At 47.3% G+C, this 16,900-nt stretch overlaps 1 protein-coding gene across 6 annotated transcripts; it reads right to left on the bottom strand.

Annotated features, from left to right (window-relative positions):
• Positions 1-1,101: 1,101 nt before the first annotated feature.
• MTHFSD (methenyltetrahydrofolate synthetase domain containing) lies at positions 1,102-16,589 on the bottom strand. 6 transcript variants are annotated; one of them, XM_083513763.1, is made up of 8 exons: positions 16,491-16,589; positions 14,628-14,731; positions 13,212-13,325; positions 12,867-12,980; positions 10,938-11,028; positions 8,121-8,233; positions 7,241-7,366; positions 1,102-2,775 (listed from the first exon to the last, which is right to left on the bottom strand). In XM_083513763.1, exons 1-8 carry the CDS (start codon positions 16,519-16,521, stop codon positions 2,278-2,280), a joined length of 1,191 nt encoding a protein of 396 aa, XP_083369889.1. In that variant the 5' UTR covers positions 16,522-16,589; the 3' UTR covers positions 1,102-2,277. The 6 variants fall into 6 exon arrangements, with proteins under 6 accessions (XP_083369889.1, XP_083369892.1, XP_083369888.1 ...); XM_083513766.1 differs by lacking the exon at positions 13,212-13,325 and adding an exon at positions 13,060-13,173 and having other exon boundaries at positions 16,491-16,583; XM_083513762.1 differs by having other exon boundaries at positions 16,384-16,558.
• Between the last annotated feature and the right edge of the window lie 311 nt (positions 16,590-16,900).

Raw genomic sequence — 16,900 nt, 5'->3', positions numbered from 1 at the left:
ATGTGCTGGGGACAAAATAAGAAAGACAATTTTACTTCTGTCTGGTTTGATTTCATAATGTAAGCTCTGCCAGTGTCCCAGAAAATGAACAACCCCCCTCCTCCTGCCATCTGGTTAACTTAGCTGCAATCTCTTTTTAACAATATCTATACTCCTCTCACGTATTATAGCCCCTTTTGATGGATGGAGCTCACACAGGACAGTTCTTTGTTTGACCATCCCTGCCCATTAGCTATCCAGGTTGGGGCTGATGGGAATTGGAGACCCAACAACATCTGGAGGGTCACATGTTCCCTGTCCTAGGAGTAGGCGGCTAACTCTGAATACAACTTAGTTTAATTACAACTTAAGAGTTAGCTACACTCGTTATTTTGAATGGGTCTCCTCTGTATAGGATGAGAACCCCGGATGCAAGCCATAAGCTCCAGTAGTATAATATGGCGAACAGCAGTGGCTCAGAGACACAGCAACTGCTTTACACTCAGAAGGACCCAGGTTTGAGTCTAGGCACCTCTAAGCAGGACTGGAAAAGGAACTTCCTGAAATCCCAGAGAGCTGCTGCCAGTCAGTGTTGAGAACATTGAGGTAGAAGGACCAATGGTCTGACTCTGTATAAGGCAGCTTCCTACATTCCTAGTGCTCAAGCTCTTGGGGAAAAAAGAAGGGAAGGGAAGAGGCATTTTCCCATTGTGTTGGTTTCTTTCAAACTGTTGCAGGGCATCAATATAATTGCTTTTAGCTTTTGTTTTCCTAAGGCAAAAAAGGGGAGTTGCAAAAAAGAGAAGGCAGAACAGGCTGTGGGATTTTGCCCAGAGAGCAACTCTACAACCTTGAAAAGGTTTTCTTTAATGCTTTCTGAAAGGTCTGCCTCTCTTGGGGCATCATAATGGGCTTAAAATATACTTAAGAGTACATCCTGGAGCTATGAAAAATATTTCCAACTCTTGTATTTTCTTTTTCAAAGAAAGAGAACATCGCAATGCTTATTTTGACTTTTTGCCTGAGATCGGCTGCAAAAGAGCTTCTGTTTAGAAAAAAAGGTTCAGCCACAATCCCACCAGTTTTTTAGGAAACAAAGAAACATACAATTAGAGAGGGAGGGGAAATCCAAGAGATTAGTTTTATTCTGTAAAAGGCATTTGTTCACATGCATTCTAAATGTACTCTTCACATCAACTCTTCCCCACATCCTTTCTTAACCTGGTGCTCTCCAGAGGTTGTTTGACTAGGTTTCCCATCAGCTCCAGCTAGCATGGCTGATGGTCAGGGATGATGGGACTTGTAGTCCAGCAACACAAGGTCCCCTATCCTCATTTCGAAAGCAGCATTCTCTGCTGCTTGGAAGAGGCATTCCCCTCTTTCATAAGGGAATGGGGAACCTGCGGCCCTCCAAATATTGTGGGACTCTCACTTCCATCAGCCCCAGCCAGCATGGCCTAATAGTCAGGGATGATGGGAGCTCTAATGCAGTAGCAAGCCACCCCTAGTTGTACTCAAATATCAAGTATTATAATTCATATCTGAATGCAGCGAAATAGTAAATAAAGGGAGCAGCAGCAGAGAGGTGGTCAGGTGCACATAATTTTGATTCATCAAGCAATACCATGGCCAAATAGAATTTGCACAAAGTGGTCTAAATTGTTTCTCCAAAGAATGTATATTTACATGGTTAATTCAAGGTGGTTTAAACTGATTTATACCAGCAGAAGTACAAGGTGTCAAGAGCAGTGATATGCTAGAAGGGACTTCTCCATCTCTGACTGTGGTGATGAAAGAAAGAAAGACTGTGGTGAATTGAAAGAAAACACCTCCCTGTCAGCATAAAGCTAGCAAACAGGGAATGGGCTGGGTTAGAACTATTCTTGACGTGCTAGTTCTCTACTTAAGGGAATATGCAGAGATGGCAGACTCTGCCATGTAGACCAAGCCCTGACATTGCCCCCTGCTCAGGATTCTGGGTAATGTAGCTTTGATTAGCTTGGGGGGAATCCATGGCCCTCCAGATTTGCTAGACTACAGCTCCTATCATCCTTGAGTGCTGGCTATGCTAACTGGGACTGATGGGAGTTGGAGTCCAACATCTAGAGTAGCTAAAAAAAAAAATCTGTTGTAAAGCCTCGTCATTCATTAAAATACCAGTTATTTTTGTGAAGACTCAGGGTCCCTGTCCAAAGAAGTAGCCTCCAAGATCGATAAGATCACCCAACCCTGAAAACCCTTCAAGCACGCTGTACTCCATTGGTGTACCCAGATCTGCACCTGCTTGTCCATTCAGCTTCACCTGGGCCTGCTTCCTGTTTTGCTCAGCTGGCTCCTGGCGAGTTCTACTCTCAGTGGACTACCATGGAGGCTTAAGCCCTGTAGAGCCACAACAGCAGCATCAGCTGTGGCTTTATCACTGTAATTGAGAAACGCCCGGTGTTGTGCTCCTTGCCATGTCAGTCTTGCAGGGATTGTGTGGCGCTGTCTCAGGGCATCCTTTAACTCGCCCACTCTGGTCCCTTGAGGAATGCCGCCCACATACACAGCGACAGGTGCATCGGGGAGGGGAGAGCTGTCTGGTGATGCCCCACCTTCTGGACTTGCTTGGGACAGGCTGGCCTGATCCTGGAAACTGCTTCTTTCAGGTCTGCTCTTCTTGGCAACTCTCACTGGCTTGTCAGCAGCTGGAACATCTTGCTGTTCGTCCTTGAGGGCAACATCCTTGCCTTCTTGTTTCTCTCTGTGGCGGAGGTTCTTGAGGACTGGGATCTTCCCCAGCATTTCGTGATTGATCTAAAGCATGGAGAAGAGTTAGTTCCCCTGCTCCTTAAATTGAACCCAAACTTCAAAACGCAAGACCAGGCAATCACACAGTTCTGCCAGTAGCATCGGATGACGTACGAGATACACAAAGCACACCTAGCATCTGTGAAGACTAAGCTGCTGCTGAGAAATACTACCCATTTCACCAATGTTGGCTATTCATATTACAGCACATTGTCCTGACAGACTTGCCAGGCATGATCCAGTGCTGTGCTGGATCCTTCCTCCACAACTTTCCCCATTGGCTCCCCCATTCTAGGTTGGTAGAGCTGTGATGGGGGGTGAGCACTGTTCATGTTAATAACATTTATAACCTGTTTTTCCTTTGGTATGCTCAGAGACCTTTCATTCTGGCTCTGATCTAGTCTGGACAATAGCACTTACAACTCCATTACTTGCAAAAAATTATACAGTTTCTCTTCACCCTTCACCTTAGTTATGATTTAGATTGTAAGCTCTTTCAGAGAGAAGAACCCATCTCCCCCGCTCCCTTTTGCTTGAGAAACTCTGGTTAAAACAGCAAGAGATAAATGTGCAGTTTAAAACGTAAACAGTACAAAAACACCATTCATTTAATTATACCTGGCCTTTTCTCCAAAGAAACTCAAGGTGGTGGATATGCAACACCCTTAAAAAAATCCTCACAACAATCCTATGAGGTAGGGTTAGCTTGAGAAGCAGCAACTGCCCCAAGGTCACCCAGTGAATTTCATGGCTGAGTGGGAACTTGAACCCAGGGCTTTTCACTTCTAGCCCGACACGCCACCTTCCCAAACCTGTGGCCCTCCAGACGTTGTTGAACTACAGCTCCCATCATCCCCTCACTGTTGGATCTGCTGCCTGGGAGCTGATGGGTGGTTTGAGTCCAGCAACTTTGGGGGAGTACCATGTTGGCTTCCCCTGCTCTAACCACAATGCAACACTGGCTTTTGAATAATAAAAGCAGCGCTCCCAGGCAAATTATTAGTGGCATGAAAAAAAGGAGCTTCCAGCCAATTGCTGGACAATGTCAGCGCTTGAACAGCATCTCTGCTGATTCCAGAGAAAGCATTTTCAGCTGTGCAAACTGCCCTTTGGAGAGTATTTGGTGACGTCATATGCAAAGCACACCAAACTGGCTTGGAACAGTGTTTTTTATTTGCTCTGTTTCTCCTGGAGCCCCGATTTAGAACCTCCTGTTGGTTTTCGTCAAATTTCCTTGCGGAATGCACAAACACTCTGCTAAATGGTCCAAAGAGAGTTGTTCTCCCTCCAGACCCACTTTCACATCACTGATCACTCCTGGACCCAATGCAAATAAATGCCTCTTGAGTCAAATCCAACTCCTCTCTCTATGTATTTGGAGTCTTTATTTAGCTAAGTCATAACAGCAAAAGAGGAGGGTGGGATCCTTGTTCAAGACATGGGAATGATTTGCCTCCCTGCTCTCTCTTGAAGACAACTCCTAACTTCAGGCATTATGTCCGGTCCAAGCAGCCATACCTTCAACCATTCCCAGGATTAGCAGAAGCAATGATGAAAAACCAAGCAAAATAGATACAAAGAGAGCAGAATAATTCTAATTTTCATAAGAAGAGTCTTTTGGATCAAGCCAATGGCCTACCTAGTCCAGCATCCTGTTCTCACAGCGGCCAACCAGATGTCTGTGGGAAACCGGCAAGCAGGACCCGAGCCCAATAGCACGCTCCCCTTCTGTGCTTTCCAGCAACTGGTATTCAGAGGCACTGCTGCCTCTGACTGGAAGCAGAGTATTGACATCATGGCTAGTCGCCAACACTAGCCCGATCCTCCATGAATTTGTCCAGTCCTCTTTTAAAGCCAGCCAGGTTGGTGGCCACCACTGCTTCCAAAGTTCCAAAGTTCAGCTATACATTGCAGTAATAATAATAATAATAATAATAATAATAATAATAATAATTTATTATTTGTACCCCGCCCATCTGGCTGGGTTTCCCCAACCACTCTGGGCGGCTTCCAACAAAGATTAAAAATAAGAAGTCCTTTTATCTGTCCTGAATCTTCTAGCGACTGGCTTCATTTGATGTCCACGAGTTCTAGTGTTAGGAGTTCTCCCCATTGCTTTGATGGCTGCCATATCTAGTGTCAGGATGCAACCTCCATAAATAACTTCCTCAGCCATCTCTGGCTCCCCCACTTCTAATCGCAAGCAAGATCTGCCTAGCTCTGGCAAAGGCCGCCCTCCCTCCCACCACCCAGGAACTCTTTCATCTCTTGTGTTGCTTTTCACACTCCAGCAGACAGGATTGGTCTGCAGGGAAGACTGTATATCAAAAACTCTGCTATCTAGGGGGGGGAGAGAGAGATTAAAGCCTGTGATCTACCTTGGGACAAAGGTTGTGCTTCCTTTCGTCCTGCCATCTGTTCGCAAAGGCAGATTTGGGTTGTAATCTTCCTCTTTAGCTCAGCAACTGCTGCATTTCTGGCCAACTAAATTTGGAGTTGTTGTGTGTGTGTGGGGGGGGGGAGACCATCACAACAGCCGCCACAGGAGAGCAAAGACATAAGGAGAACGAATAGATATTCCCCACCCACCCCACAAAAATCCCCACCACAAACAAAAAGAGAAATAAAATTTACATTTTGTGGAGAATGGGGCTAAGAGAGAAGTTTTCATCCCTCTCTCAAGAAATTTCTGGGTGCAGTTGATGGAAACCTCAGGAGGGGAGGCTGCTCTTGCACTTGGATTGGACGATTCGGCCGAACGTTGGAAGATTCAAGGGAAATAAAATTAAATACTTCTTCATGTAGTGCATAGTTAAACTATGGAACTCACTCCCACAGGAAGCAGCGATGGCCACCAATCTGGATGACTTTCAAAGAGGATTGGACAACTTTGTGCAGCAGAAGGCTATCAATGGCTGCTAGTCACAATGGCTATGCTGTGTGTCCACTGTCAGAGGCCCTGTACTGCTGAATACCAGGTCCTGGGGTACAAAACTGGGGAGAGAGCTCTGGTGCTTGAATCCTGCTTGTGGGTTTCTCACAGGCATCTGGCTGACTACCGTGAGAATAGGATGCTGGGCTAGATCTTTGCTCTGATTGCTTTCTGACGTGCTACTTTTGCTGCAACCATATTTGGTTCTGCAACAAACCACTTGCAGGGCTATGCAGCAGTAAAGGCAGGTGGAGATACTTTTAAATAAATAACGAAATAAAAAGAAATCTGCAGGCTCCCCTCTCCATCCCTCATGCTTTTGTTATGAAGTAATGAACACAACATTACTTCATTAGGCTGAATGGGGCTCTGACCTACCAGCTTCAAGCCTGCCTTCTTACTTACAACCAATCAGGGGGCAGTGGTGCTCGTCATTGGCTCATTGGCTCCACCTACTGTTGGTTCCCCTGCCTTCCGCCCCACCAGAGCCAATGGGCACCACAGCAACACACCTGAGCCAATCAGCCTGAAGATTCAAATTGAGATGTTTCTTGTCCCCACCCCACTCTGCTTCCAATATTCCTGAGCTGCTAATTCCTAGACATCCTGGCAGTATTTAACAATGAAAACAAACAGATTCAGACAAGAATGTACAATGTTTAAAAAACTTTGGAATGGCAAACAGGGTGGGGGTGGGATGGAGGATTAGCTGTAACGCTTTTTCGGTTATGAGATGGTATGATAATGATTCTTCCCAAACTTCAAATTATAAACAACTAGTATAAATAAATGGCAATAACTTAAAATTTTAGCAGAATTACTCCGGCAAACTTCCTCACCTACATTAACGTATTTATAAGTATTATATTTATATCAGGATAATAATTATTATTCTGATGCATTTTTTTGTATATTTGTATGATTGTATGAATCGATAAACTGCTCACTGCCTCTGGTTGAATTATTTGTCATTCTGTTATTTGTCTTCTAATATCGTGCTTCTTCCTCCTATTTATTTTTTGTCTCAAATTTTGTATGAATGCAAACATCAAATCAATTTTAAAAACCCACACATTGATATACTTTATAAAACAACAACAGGCCCATACGTCTGTCCACATACTAGCTTTATTCTCGGTGGGTGGTAAAAATAACAGCTCCCCTTAAAAATGGAAAGTCACACTCCCCCCCTGCCCACCCCCACACATAGGGCTATCTTTGCTTCCTCTAGTCCAGCCTTCTGCTACCAAATTGAATTAAATAATAGACTGTACCCAGTGTTTTTCCTTTTCAGAGCAGAACCACTGAAATCAGAAGACGTGACTAATTTAGGCCCATTCATTTGAATGGGTCTAATCTGCATAGGACTAACATTGCATCTAACCCACTAGCCCTATGCCTCAGACTTTGATGCTAATAGTTAGTTGTTGTCACCAACAACCTATTCATTTATAGCACATCTAATGCACATTCTGCAAGACACTTGAAATGCCTCTGTAGCACCCCAGCAAACTGCTGATTGCAGAACAGGCCACCTACCTTGTGCCAGAGGATCCCTTGTGGCTTGGGGTGGTTGCACCCTGTCTTGATTATTCTCGTTGGGGTAAGGATGTAATCCACAGTTAGGTCATGGTCGCCCAGCAGATCTTCTGGTATGTCAACCACCTATATTAAGGAGGAGGAAAAATATCATCAGTTCATAGGTGGCTTTCAAATGCAGAGCCCTTTAGCACCATAAGAAGGCAAGGAGAGCCTGCTGGATCAGGCCAATGGCCCACCTAGGTCAGCATCCTGTTCTCACAGTGGCCAACCAGATGCCTACAGGAAACTCTCAATCAGGACTAGCACAAGAGCATTTCCCCCTCCTGCCATTTTCCAGCAACTGGTATTCAGAAGCCTCTGACTGTGGAGGCAAAGCATACTCATCACAGCTCTAGCAGCCATTAACCACTTATCCACCATGAATTTGTCTAATCCTCTTTTAAAGCCATTCTAGTTGGTGATCATCATCGCCTCCTGCAGGAGTGAGTTCCATTCAGAGAATAGAAGAAATACTACAGTCAGAGCAAATAGCTCAGCTGAAATTTAAATCCATTGCCTGCTTCATCACAGAGGCTCATGATCTCCTCTAGTTTTTGCTTCCACGGTTGATCTTGCATCCAAATATTTTTCCTTTACAAAGAGATTATTGAATTTGGGGAACCAGTAGGCTTCTGGGGAGTGCAATATTTGGTGCTTCGCTTGTCTCGTTTCCCCTGACCACGATCTGAAGGGGCAGAGTTTAATTCTGCAAAGTGCTTACTTTGAATATCACACAGAAATCACCAAATTTGTTTCCTAGCTCAGATCTTGCCCAGTGCCCAGGAAGCCTCACCCTGCCAGGTAGCGAGTCGCCCCAGTTCCATGCAGCTGTTGTTACCTGGCAGTCATGAACGGCTGTGACAACTACTGTGTCCTCTCTTACAGCTCCCATGGAGACCATCATTGCATACTCCAGGTCTGCAAAGCCTTCCCCTTTCCCGATTCGGAAGCCTGCAGTGAGAAAGTGAGAGACCAGAAGAAGAAACAACCACACGGATTCATTGCTTATATACCTGTACATAAGCAGGAATTGCCTGCTGAATTAGGCCAAGGCCCCATCCAGGCCAGTACTCTGTTTTCACAGAGACTTAGCAGATGCCTCTATTGGGAAGCCTACAAGAAGGGCATGAGAACTCTCCCCTCCTGTGGTTTCCAGAAACTGGTTTCCAGAAGCATTACTGCTTATGACCAAGGAGGCAGAACATAGCCATTGTGGCTAGTAGCTATTGGTAGCCTTCTCCTCTGTGAATTTATCCAATCCTCTTTTAAATCTGTCCAAGTTGGTGGCCATCACTGCCTCCTGTGGCAGAGAGTTCCATAGTTACCGGACTAACAAAATCTGTTAGGTTGGCTCATCATAGAAGCTTTTGTTTATTATTTCATCCATCCTTCAGCTAAATCTACAAGGATTCTTCTGAAGAAAAGCCAACACACTTTCTTTGTTTCTAGATGATGCAGCCAGTGCTAGAAGAGGGATTCCGTGGCAGACCTTGGGCTCTCAAATTTCAGCGGTGTCCCATGCGATGCTAAAATTCAGCACTGCTCGACTCTTGTGCACCGTTCTACAACACCGTTCTACCCCCTGCAGCACAAAACCCAGTGTGGCCGCCTCTAAAACCACCTCTGCAGGATTTCTCTTTGCTGGAATCAGAGAGATAAGTACCTTTTTCTAAGAGGAAGTCTGCCACCTACAGTCCTGGAAAATCATTACATACACTCTCTCTTCTCTATTCATAAACTTAGCTGTACAAATGTGGTGACTGATGCCACCAGGATTGGTAGGGCATAAGGCAAGGAGAGCAATTGTAGGTGGAGCCAGAACCAATAATAGGCAGGCCCAGAGCCAATGAGAGGCGGACTCAACTACTTCCAGTTTTGTCCCCATCCTCCTCCCTTCTGAGTTCTACAAGGGCAACACTGAGACTGAGGAGGAAGCCACCCCCTGGACTGGGGGCTGACTGAGGGGAGACTGAGGTTGGCTGGGCAGTATCCCATTTGACCAGCCTCCACTGCAGCTTATCTAACCCAAACAGCATGACTCACCCTCAGGAGGAAGGCCTCAGCAGGCTAGAGATAACTCCAAGGTTTGGAAAAGTGCAAGGAAATAGCTAGTGTGTGTTGGGGGAGACCCTGAGAGGGCAAAAATTCGGCCATTGGAGCCCAGTGAGAACTGAGCATATTCAGTGGGCATGGACTACTGCAGGGGGAATGGAATATTGAGAGGAAGGGTGAGGGAATTGGAGTAGAATAGCCTGAACAGAACCACTGCACAGTGTGGACCCAACCTGGAAAACTAATTGCCTTTATTTATTTATAATGAGGTCTGTATAGCTCAGCTAACTCTCACAGGAGCCAGCTTGGATGGCTACAAAAGAGGGCTGAACAAATTCATGCAGGATACGTGATCAATGGCTGCTAGCCATGATGGTTACGCTCTGCCCTCCATAGCGAGAGGCAGCAATGCTTCTTCTAAACACCAGTTGCTGGAAACTGCAGGAAGGCAGAGTGCTCTTGTGCTTGGGCCTGCTTGCAGGCTTTCCAACTGAGGCACCTACTTGGCCATTGTGAGAAGCAGGAAGATGGATTAGATGGGCCACTGCCCTGATCCAGGTAGCTCTTCTAGTGCCCTTACATTATAGTAAAAATTCAGCTGCTGACTTTCATTCAGAATTAAAACTTTGACGAAGCCTTGCATCTAGCCAAGATACTGATGCTCCACTGGCTCCCAAATATGACCACCTCATATCTCACTCCTCCTTTTGTGATTGGTAGACATTCCTTGTTGCAAGCCACGACTCAAAGACAGTGCAGGCTGGTCTTGTTAGGGTGAATGGGGCACTGTTCTAACAACCTTGGCCTGCCCTCAGCCAGTCCCTACCTGCCTGCCTTCTTACAACCTTTCTGGGTGTGCTGCAGCCTGTCAGGTTCCCCGTTTGTTAAGTCTCAGTATTGCCCTTGTAGAACCCAGCAGGCAGGAGGAGGATGGGACAAAACTAGAATTAGTGGGCTCTTCCTGCTATGGGCTCTGGCACCACCTACTGTCAACCTCCCTGCCTTCGGTTCTACAGCTCCCAATGGGCACCAGTCACAACTGCTCAAAGACCATGATCTTACACTGTGGTCTTTTCAGACCCGTGACCCACCTTTGCATGCGAAAGACTCCACATGTTCAATCCCCGGCATCACCAGGAAGGTCTGGGAATGTCCTCTGTCTGTAACCCTGCAGAGCTGCTGCCAGTCCGTGTAGACAAGACTGAGCTAGATGGACCAATAGCCTGCCTTGATATGAAGCTGCTTCCTATGTTGCTATCCAACTTGGGGGTATACTGCCTTGGTATATGGGGGCTCTGATCTCAAGTATAATGACTAATATGAACATACGAAGAGCCTTGCTGGATCATATCAATGGTGTGGCCCACCTTGTCCATCTTCCCAATTGGACACTTCCAGGAAGCTCATAAGCAGGGGAGGAAGGCAACAGCCCTCCCTCACTATCTTTTCACCCGTCAACTGATACTCAGTGGAGTGTATACTACCACTAAACATGGAGGTTCTATTCCATTTAGATAATCTGCCCAGGCTTAGCTATCTGGAATTTGTTTCAGCAGCTTCCCTCTGGCTGAAGTTCCCAGCCACATGGTTTTCTGCCAAGTACCTTTCTCAGAAACAGCCACAGATCCTACCACAACCAGGTCCACGTGGACCTTTGCGTCCAGCCCAACAGGTACGCTGTAATCCCGAACACCCTGAAAAAGAAAAGAAAGAGAGGGGGAAGAGAAGAGTGGATGCTCACCGTCAGCCTGAATTGCTGTCTTCTCCCTCCCCCTTGCGAACCTCCCCCCACCGCATGAAACAACAGTCTATTGAGAGAGAACAGAAGCCTCCTCTATCCAGCACAGCCGGTCCTGCTCTCTTCTTGGAAGCCAGCCAAGTTGTTCTTCTGGGATTCTCAAGCAATTGGGAACGTCAGCTTGGAGGAAATCCCATCCTCAACCCAATTTCAGAAATGCCAGGTTTTCCGTTCTGCCCCTGACCTGAACGTGCTCATTCTCGAACAAAGGAGCTTCAAAGGGGGTCTCCAGCACAAGCTGCAGAAGGACAACTTAATCAGGCAGTTCAGTTCTGTCACCTGCAGCTTCTATTGCGATCATGGATTGCTGCTCCACTGGAGTTATGTTACTATCAGTTTCTGCCACAGTGGATGGTCATCTTGCTTACATTTAAACTTACAGTGGAATTGTTCACATCCACATTGTATGTTTAAAGCACTATCCTGCCACTTTAACAGTCATGGGGAACCTTGGGAACTATCGTTTGTGCTGGCCTCACAGGGTGCTGACCTCACAGAGCTATAGTTCCCACACCCTCAACAAGCTACCGTTCCCAGGATTCTCCAAGACTGTTAAAATGTATGGTGTGAATGTGACCATAATCAGAGACTGCATTTTTTACATTTAGTTCCATTTGACAGCACTGCCTATATGAATATACACCAATATATGTATGTATATATGTACACGTATGTGAACCTATTAACTAACTACTAGCTAAGTAACACAGGTGGCGCTGTGGGTTAAACCACAGAGCCTAGGACTTGCTGATCAGAAGGTCGGCGGTTCGAATCCCCACGACGGGGTGAGCTCCTGTTGCTTGGTCCCTGCTCCTGCCAACCTGGCAGTTCGAAAGCACGTCAAGTGCAAGTAGATAAATAGGTACCACTCTGGTGTGAAGGTAAACGGCTTTTCTGTGCACTGCTCTGGTTCGCCAGAAGCAGCTTAGTCATGCTGGCCACATGTCCCTTGGCCAATAAAGCAAGATGAGCGCTGCAACCCCAGAGTCGGCCACGACTGGATCTAATGGTCAGGGGTCCCTTTACCTTTAACTAAGTAACGTTTTAGTTATTAATAATATTTTGACTATATTTATATCCCACCGTTTACTCCAAGGAGCACAAGGTGGTGTACATGGTTCTGTCCCTCCCTATCTTATCCTCACAACAACCCTGTAAGGTAGCTAAGGCTGAGAGACAGTGACTGCCTCAAAGCCACCCAGTGAGCTTCATGGCCGGTTGGGGAACTGAATCCTGGTCTCCCAGGTCCTAGTCCTGTGAGGTTAAACACACTACATGCACCTGACAAAGTGGATTTTAGCCCACGAAAGCTTATGCCATGGGATAAATCTGTGGCTCTTTAAAAGGCATTGCAACAAGATCCTGTGCTTGTTTGTTTTTCTGCAACAGATTAACACGGGCACTCCTCTGGAAAATATATCCCATAACGCCGGCCTGCTTTTGGCATTCCAACACTGGAGGGCGCCAAAACCCCACTTTACGACCTACAAGACAGCAACAAGCCATTCCTTATAGGGGATGCTGTTGATTTGGCCTGGAATGGTAGAAATGCTTTGCAGTCTGCACATACCAATACGAAAAAATCAAGAAAGCAAGGAAACAGAAACATCTAGCAAATCACTTTCCAATCGCCTTCTAGCTAGTCCCATTGATGCTCAGCAGTCTTTTTGAAGCACAGTAGAAATCAATTAACAAAAAAAACTGTTCTTGCTTCCTCCTCCCTGCCGTTCTTACTTGAGAGGTGGCACATTTTCTTAGCATCTCTTTGGTTGCTCCAGGGGGAGGGATGATCCTGTTGAACAGCCCCGTCCGCAGGCGTGGGGTTGGCACCAAGAGAGCTTTCCTGGCCTGGGAGAAGAGGAGACAGGAGGGTGTTCACACAAAAGTGAGCCTACAAAATTGCCCCTCGGAGCCAAGGTCTGGTTACCTGCAGCGCAGCCAGCCGGATTCCCTCCAGAGGTTTGTCAGGATCCACCTTGACCTCCCTGGCTTTATCAAAGACATCCCATGCTTGGGCGGAGCCGCTCATCTCGAAAGATCCCTGCGCCAGGGAGAAAGTGGGGAAAGCAGCATACTCACTTCCAGAGCTAAAAAGCGGGCATTCTTCTGGGGGGCATCAGGGTTGACTTTAACAGTCCTGGCACTTTGGAACTCCTGCAAATCAGGAAGCCTTGCGGAAGCACGTGGTGCATCCTGTCTTGGTGAGATATCTCTCGTAAGAAGCGACATGTGGAAGAGGCTTAGCCCTTAGGATCATGAGAAGCTGCTTTCTACCAAGTCAGTCCATCCGTATTGTCAACAGGAGCCTTTCGCAATCTTGGGTCCCCAGATGTTGTCGGACTACAACTCCCATCATCCCTAGCTAGCTGGACCAGTGGTCAGGGATGATGGGAGTTGTAGTGCAACACCTGTGGACTCAAGGTTGAAAAAGACTGGTCTACAGTGGCTCTCCAGGTTTTCAGGCAGGGCTCTTTGCCAGCCCTGCATGCTGGGGATTGAACCTGAGACTTTCTGCATGCAAAGTAGATGTTCTGATCACTGAGCTATAGCCCTTAGAACAGGGCGGTCCAACTTCTCATACCAAGTGGACCACGAGATTACTTTGACACAGAACCCACGGGCCGCACACTGCCTTGTCACACAGTGTGGAAGGGGAGCAAAGCCAAAATTTGATGACCCCACAATCCTCACGCTGCCTTTCCAAAGCTGAATAAGAAAGGCTCTAGGCCAGGGGTAGGCAACTTAAGGCCCGGGAGCCAGATGCGGCCCAATCGCCTTCTAAATCCAGCCCATGGATGGTCCGGGAACCAGCTTGCTTTAAATGAGTGGAATGTGTCCTTTTATTTAAAATGCATCTCTCGGTTATTTGTGGGGCCTGCCTGGTGTTTTTACATGAGTAGAATGTGTGCTTTTATTTAAAATGCACCTCTGCATTTTAAATAAAAATGCAGGGGGGCATAGGAATTCGTTCATACTTTTTTCCAAAATATAATCCGGCCCACCACAAGGTCTGAGGGACGGTGGACCAGCCCACGGCTGAAAAAGGTTGCTGACCCCTGGTCTAGGCTTTGGGAAGGAGATGCATGGCTCTGGCAGGGTCCTGGAGACTTTCCAGAGTCTTCCCAAAGCTGGAAAAAGCACTAAATAGACTTTGGTGGGGAGAAGGAAGGACTCTAGGACCCTGTCAGAGCCCTCATGCCTCCTTCCCAAAGCCTACTGCCTCACTTACCTGTCTTTGGGAAGGCATCACAAGGGCTGTGGGAAGGGCATCAAATGTTGCCAAGGGCCGCCCCAAAAGGCCTCAAGGGCCGCATGCAGAAGCCGAATGAAATTTGCAGGTGATACCGGATGCCATGTTACTCAATAAACTCACTGTCAGTATTTCGTCAAAACCTGTCCCAACCATTGACAGCCTTCCTCTGTAGGAATAAGCAGGAATGTGTTCCAATAGATGTTGTGTGTTTTAATTTTCACCTGGAGGCCATGTTGTCATACCTTGAAATTGGGAATCCGGTGATGGACAGGTCTTGGGAAATCAGCCAAGTTATTTGCTTCCATGTAGTCCCAAATTTTATGGCGGATGTCCCACTTGGAAACTCCTTGCAATAAAGAAGAGAACGTAAGAGTCAGGATGGATTCACACTGGCATTTTCCACATAAGGCTGGACAAAATCCAATGCTAGACATATTCAGAGCAGACCCTTGAGAAGTACACTGATTTCAACAGGTCTACTGAGGGAATTGGGTGGCGCTGTGGGTTAAACCACAGAGCCTAGGAGTTGCCGATCAGAAGGTCGGTGGTTCAAATCCCCATGACGGGGTGAGCTCCCATTGCTCGGTCCCTGCTCCTGCCAACCTAGCAGTTCGAAAGCACGTCAAAGTGCAAGTAGATAAATAGGTATTAAACTGCGTTTCCGTGCACTGCTCTGGTTCGCCAGAAGCGGCTTAGTCATGCTGGCCACATGACCCGGAAGCTGTACCCGGCTCCCTCGGCCAATAAAGCGAGATGAGCACCGCAACCCCAGAGTCAGTCATGACTGGACCTAATGGTCAGGGGTCCCTTTACCTTTACCTTTACTCTAGGTATACCTTATAGTGCAAGCACAACCATTTCTACTTAGAAGCAAGTCCTCTTGAATTCCCTGGGGCTCAGTTACGAAGAAAGTGGGGTTTGGACTGCAGCCTTAATCAAGTATTTATTTATTCTTTATATATTTAATAAATTAGAAGCATTCTATTTTTTAACCGTTTCCAGTGCCCCTTCAGAATCTAGATCAGTCTAGATGGTGGGGAATAGGCTATAGCTCAGTGGGAAGAGCATCTGCTTTGCATGCAGAAGGCCCCAGGTTCAATCTCCTGGCAGGGTTGGGAATGTTCCCTGGAGAGCTGCTGCCAGTCAGTGTAGACAGCACAGAGCTAGATGGACCAATGGTCTGATCCGGTATAAGGCAGTTTGATATGTTCCTATGCAGATTGCACAGAAACCTGCACACAGCTTCCTCCCTTCCCTCAGCACCTCTGTGGTTGATTTATTTGCAATTGAAAAGGCACACAAGTGCCCCAACCCCCAGTTTAGCACGAGTAGACCACCTGCAGCTAAAGCAGAGGTAAGAGCAAGCCTTCTTCCTGGCTTAGTTTCCCAAGTAGGAGGCAAACAAAGCGGGAGCTAGTTGGCTAGTGAGCCAGGTGTTTACAGAATAAGGCAGCATGTTGGACAGCCAGATATTGAGGTGGAGGGACTGAATGCATCCCTGAACCGCAGGGCCTAGTTTCCTGGCTCACCTCCCTTCATAGTAGAACTCAGGACTGGCCCAAGACATTTTGGCACCCAAGGCGGACGGCAAACTGGTGCCCGCCCCCCCCCCCGCCAGGGAAGAAGGAGTGAGTGAAGAGCTATTATCAAGAATGGGGGGCAGGGGGGAGAGAAAGATCGGCATTGGTATTTGCCACCCCTGTGGATCCTGCCGCCTGAGGCAGTTGCCTCCCTTGAATAGCTGTCAACTTTTCCCTTTTCTTGCGAGGAATCCTATTCGGAATAAGGGAATTTCCCTTAAAAAAAGGGGGGGTTGACAGCTATGCTCCCTTGGCCTCATAGGTGGGCCGGTCCTGGCAGAACCAACTACCAGAGCTCCAGTTCTGCCCCATGCACCCCACTTGCCACATAGGAACAAGGGATCCGAATGCTCCTTAACCGGCACGACTTGGATTCTGTTTCGGGGCTGCCTCAGCAGCTGATGCCCAAATCGGCCACCTTTTGCACATCGGAGGTGCCAAGGATTGGCATTCTGCGTGCAAAGCATGCGCTTTGCCAGGAAGGTCCTTGCCCCACTTCGTAAAGACCAGCGTCCCCTTCATTACCGGGGCTGCCCGTTTGCTGCGCCAGCTCCATGCCTGCCCCGGAGCTGGCCGAGTCAGCCCAGCCAGTTACATTGTCGCTCCTCCTCCAGCTGCCGTTCGCTCCACGTGCTGACAAGGACTACGGCAACCCAGAAGGGACAGCACTGAGCGCGGAAGAAGGTACCGGAGTCCGCAGCTCCTCCGGCGACCGCTGCATGCTTACCTGCGCGCAGTTCGGCAAGCGCAAAGGGTGCGTTGCAAGCGGCAGAGTCTGGATGTTTCATTCACTACCGCCGGGAGAAAATGAAAGAAACGTTAAAAGGTCCAGCAATGGCATCTAAGTACTGCAGTCAATAAAGGATGAGAAGTTTGCAGTTAAATATTTGATTAAAAATTGCATAAAGGTGAAAACAGTGCTCCTGAAGCAACCA

The sequence above is a fragment of the Podarcis liolepis genome, assembly GCF_965112155.1.
Source record: "Podarcis liolepis genome assembly, chromosome: 7".
NCBI lineage: Eukaryota > Metazoa > Chordata > Lepidosauria > Squamata > Lacertidae > Podarcis > Podarcis liolepis.
Note: the sequence above shows the minus strand (reverse complement) of the source record. Positions and strands in the feature narration are given on the sequence as shown.

Coding starts and splice junctions, on each gene's coding strand:
- MTHFSD (XM_083513762.1), bottom strand. CDS start 16,432: ATGCTTTGCACGCAGAATGCCAATCCTTGGCACCTCCGATGTGCAAAA. Junction 13,326..14,627: donor ACCGGATTCCCAATTTCAAG/GTATGACAACAT, acceptor TCACCAAGACAG/GATGCACCACGTGCTTCCGC. Junction 11,029..12,866: donor GAAAATGTGCCACCTCTCAA/GTAAGAACGGCA, acceptor TTTCTTTTTCAG/GGTGTTCGGGATTACAGCGT.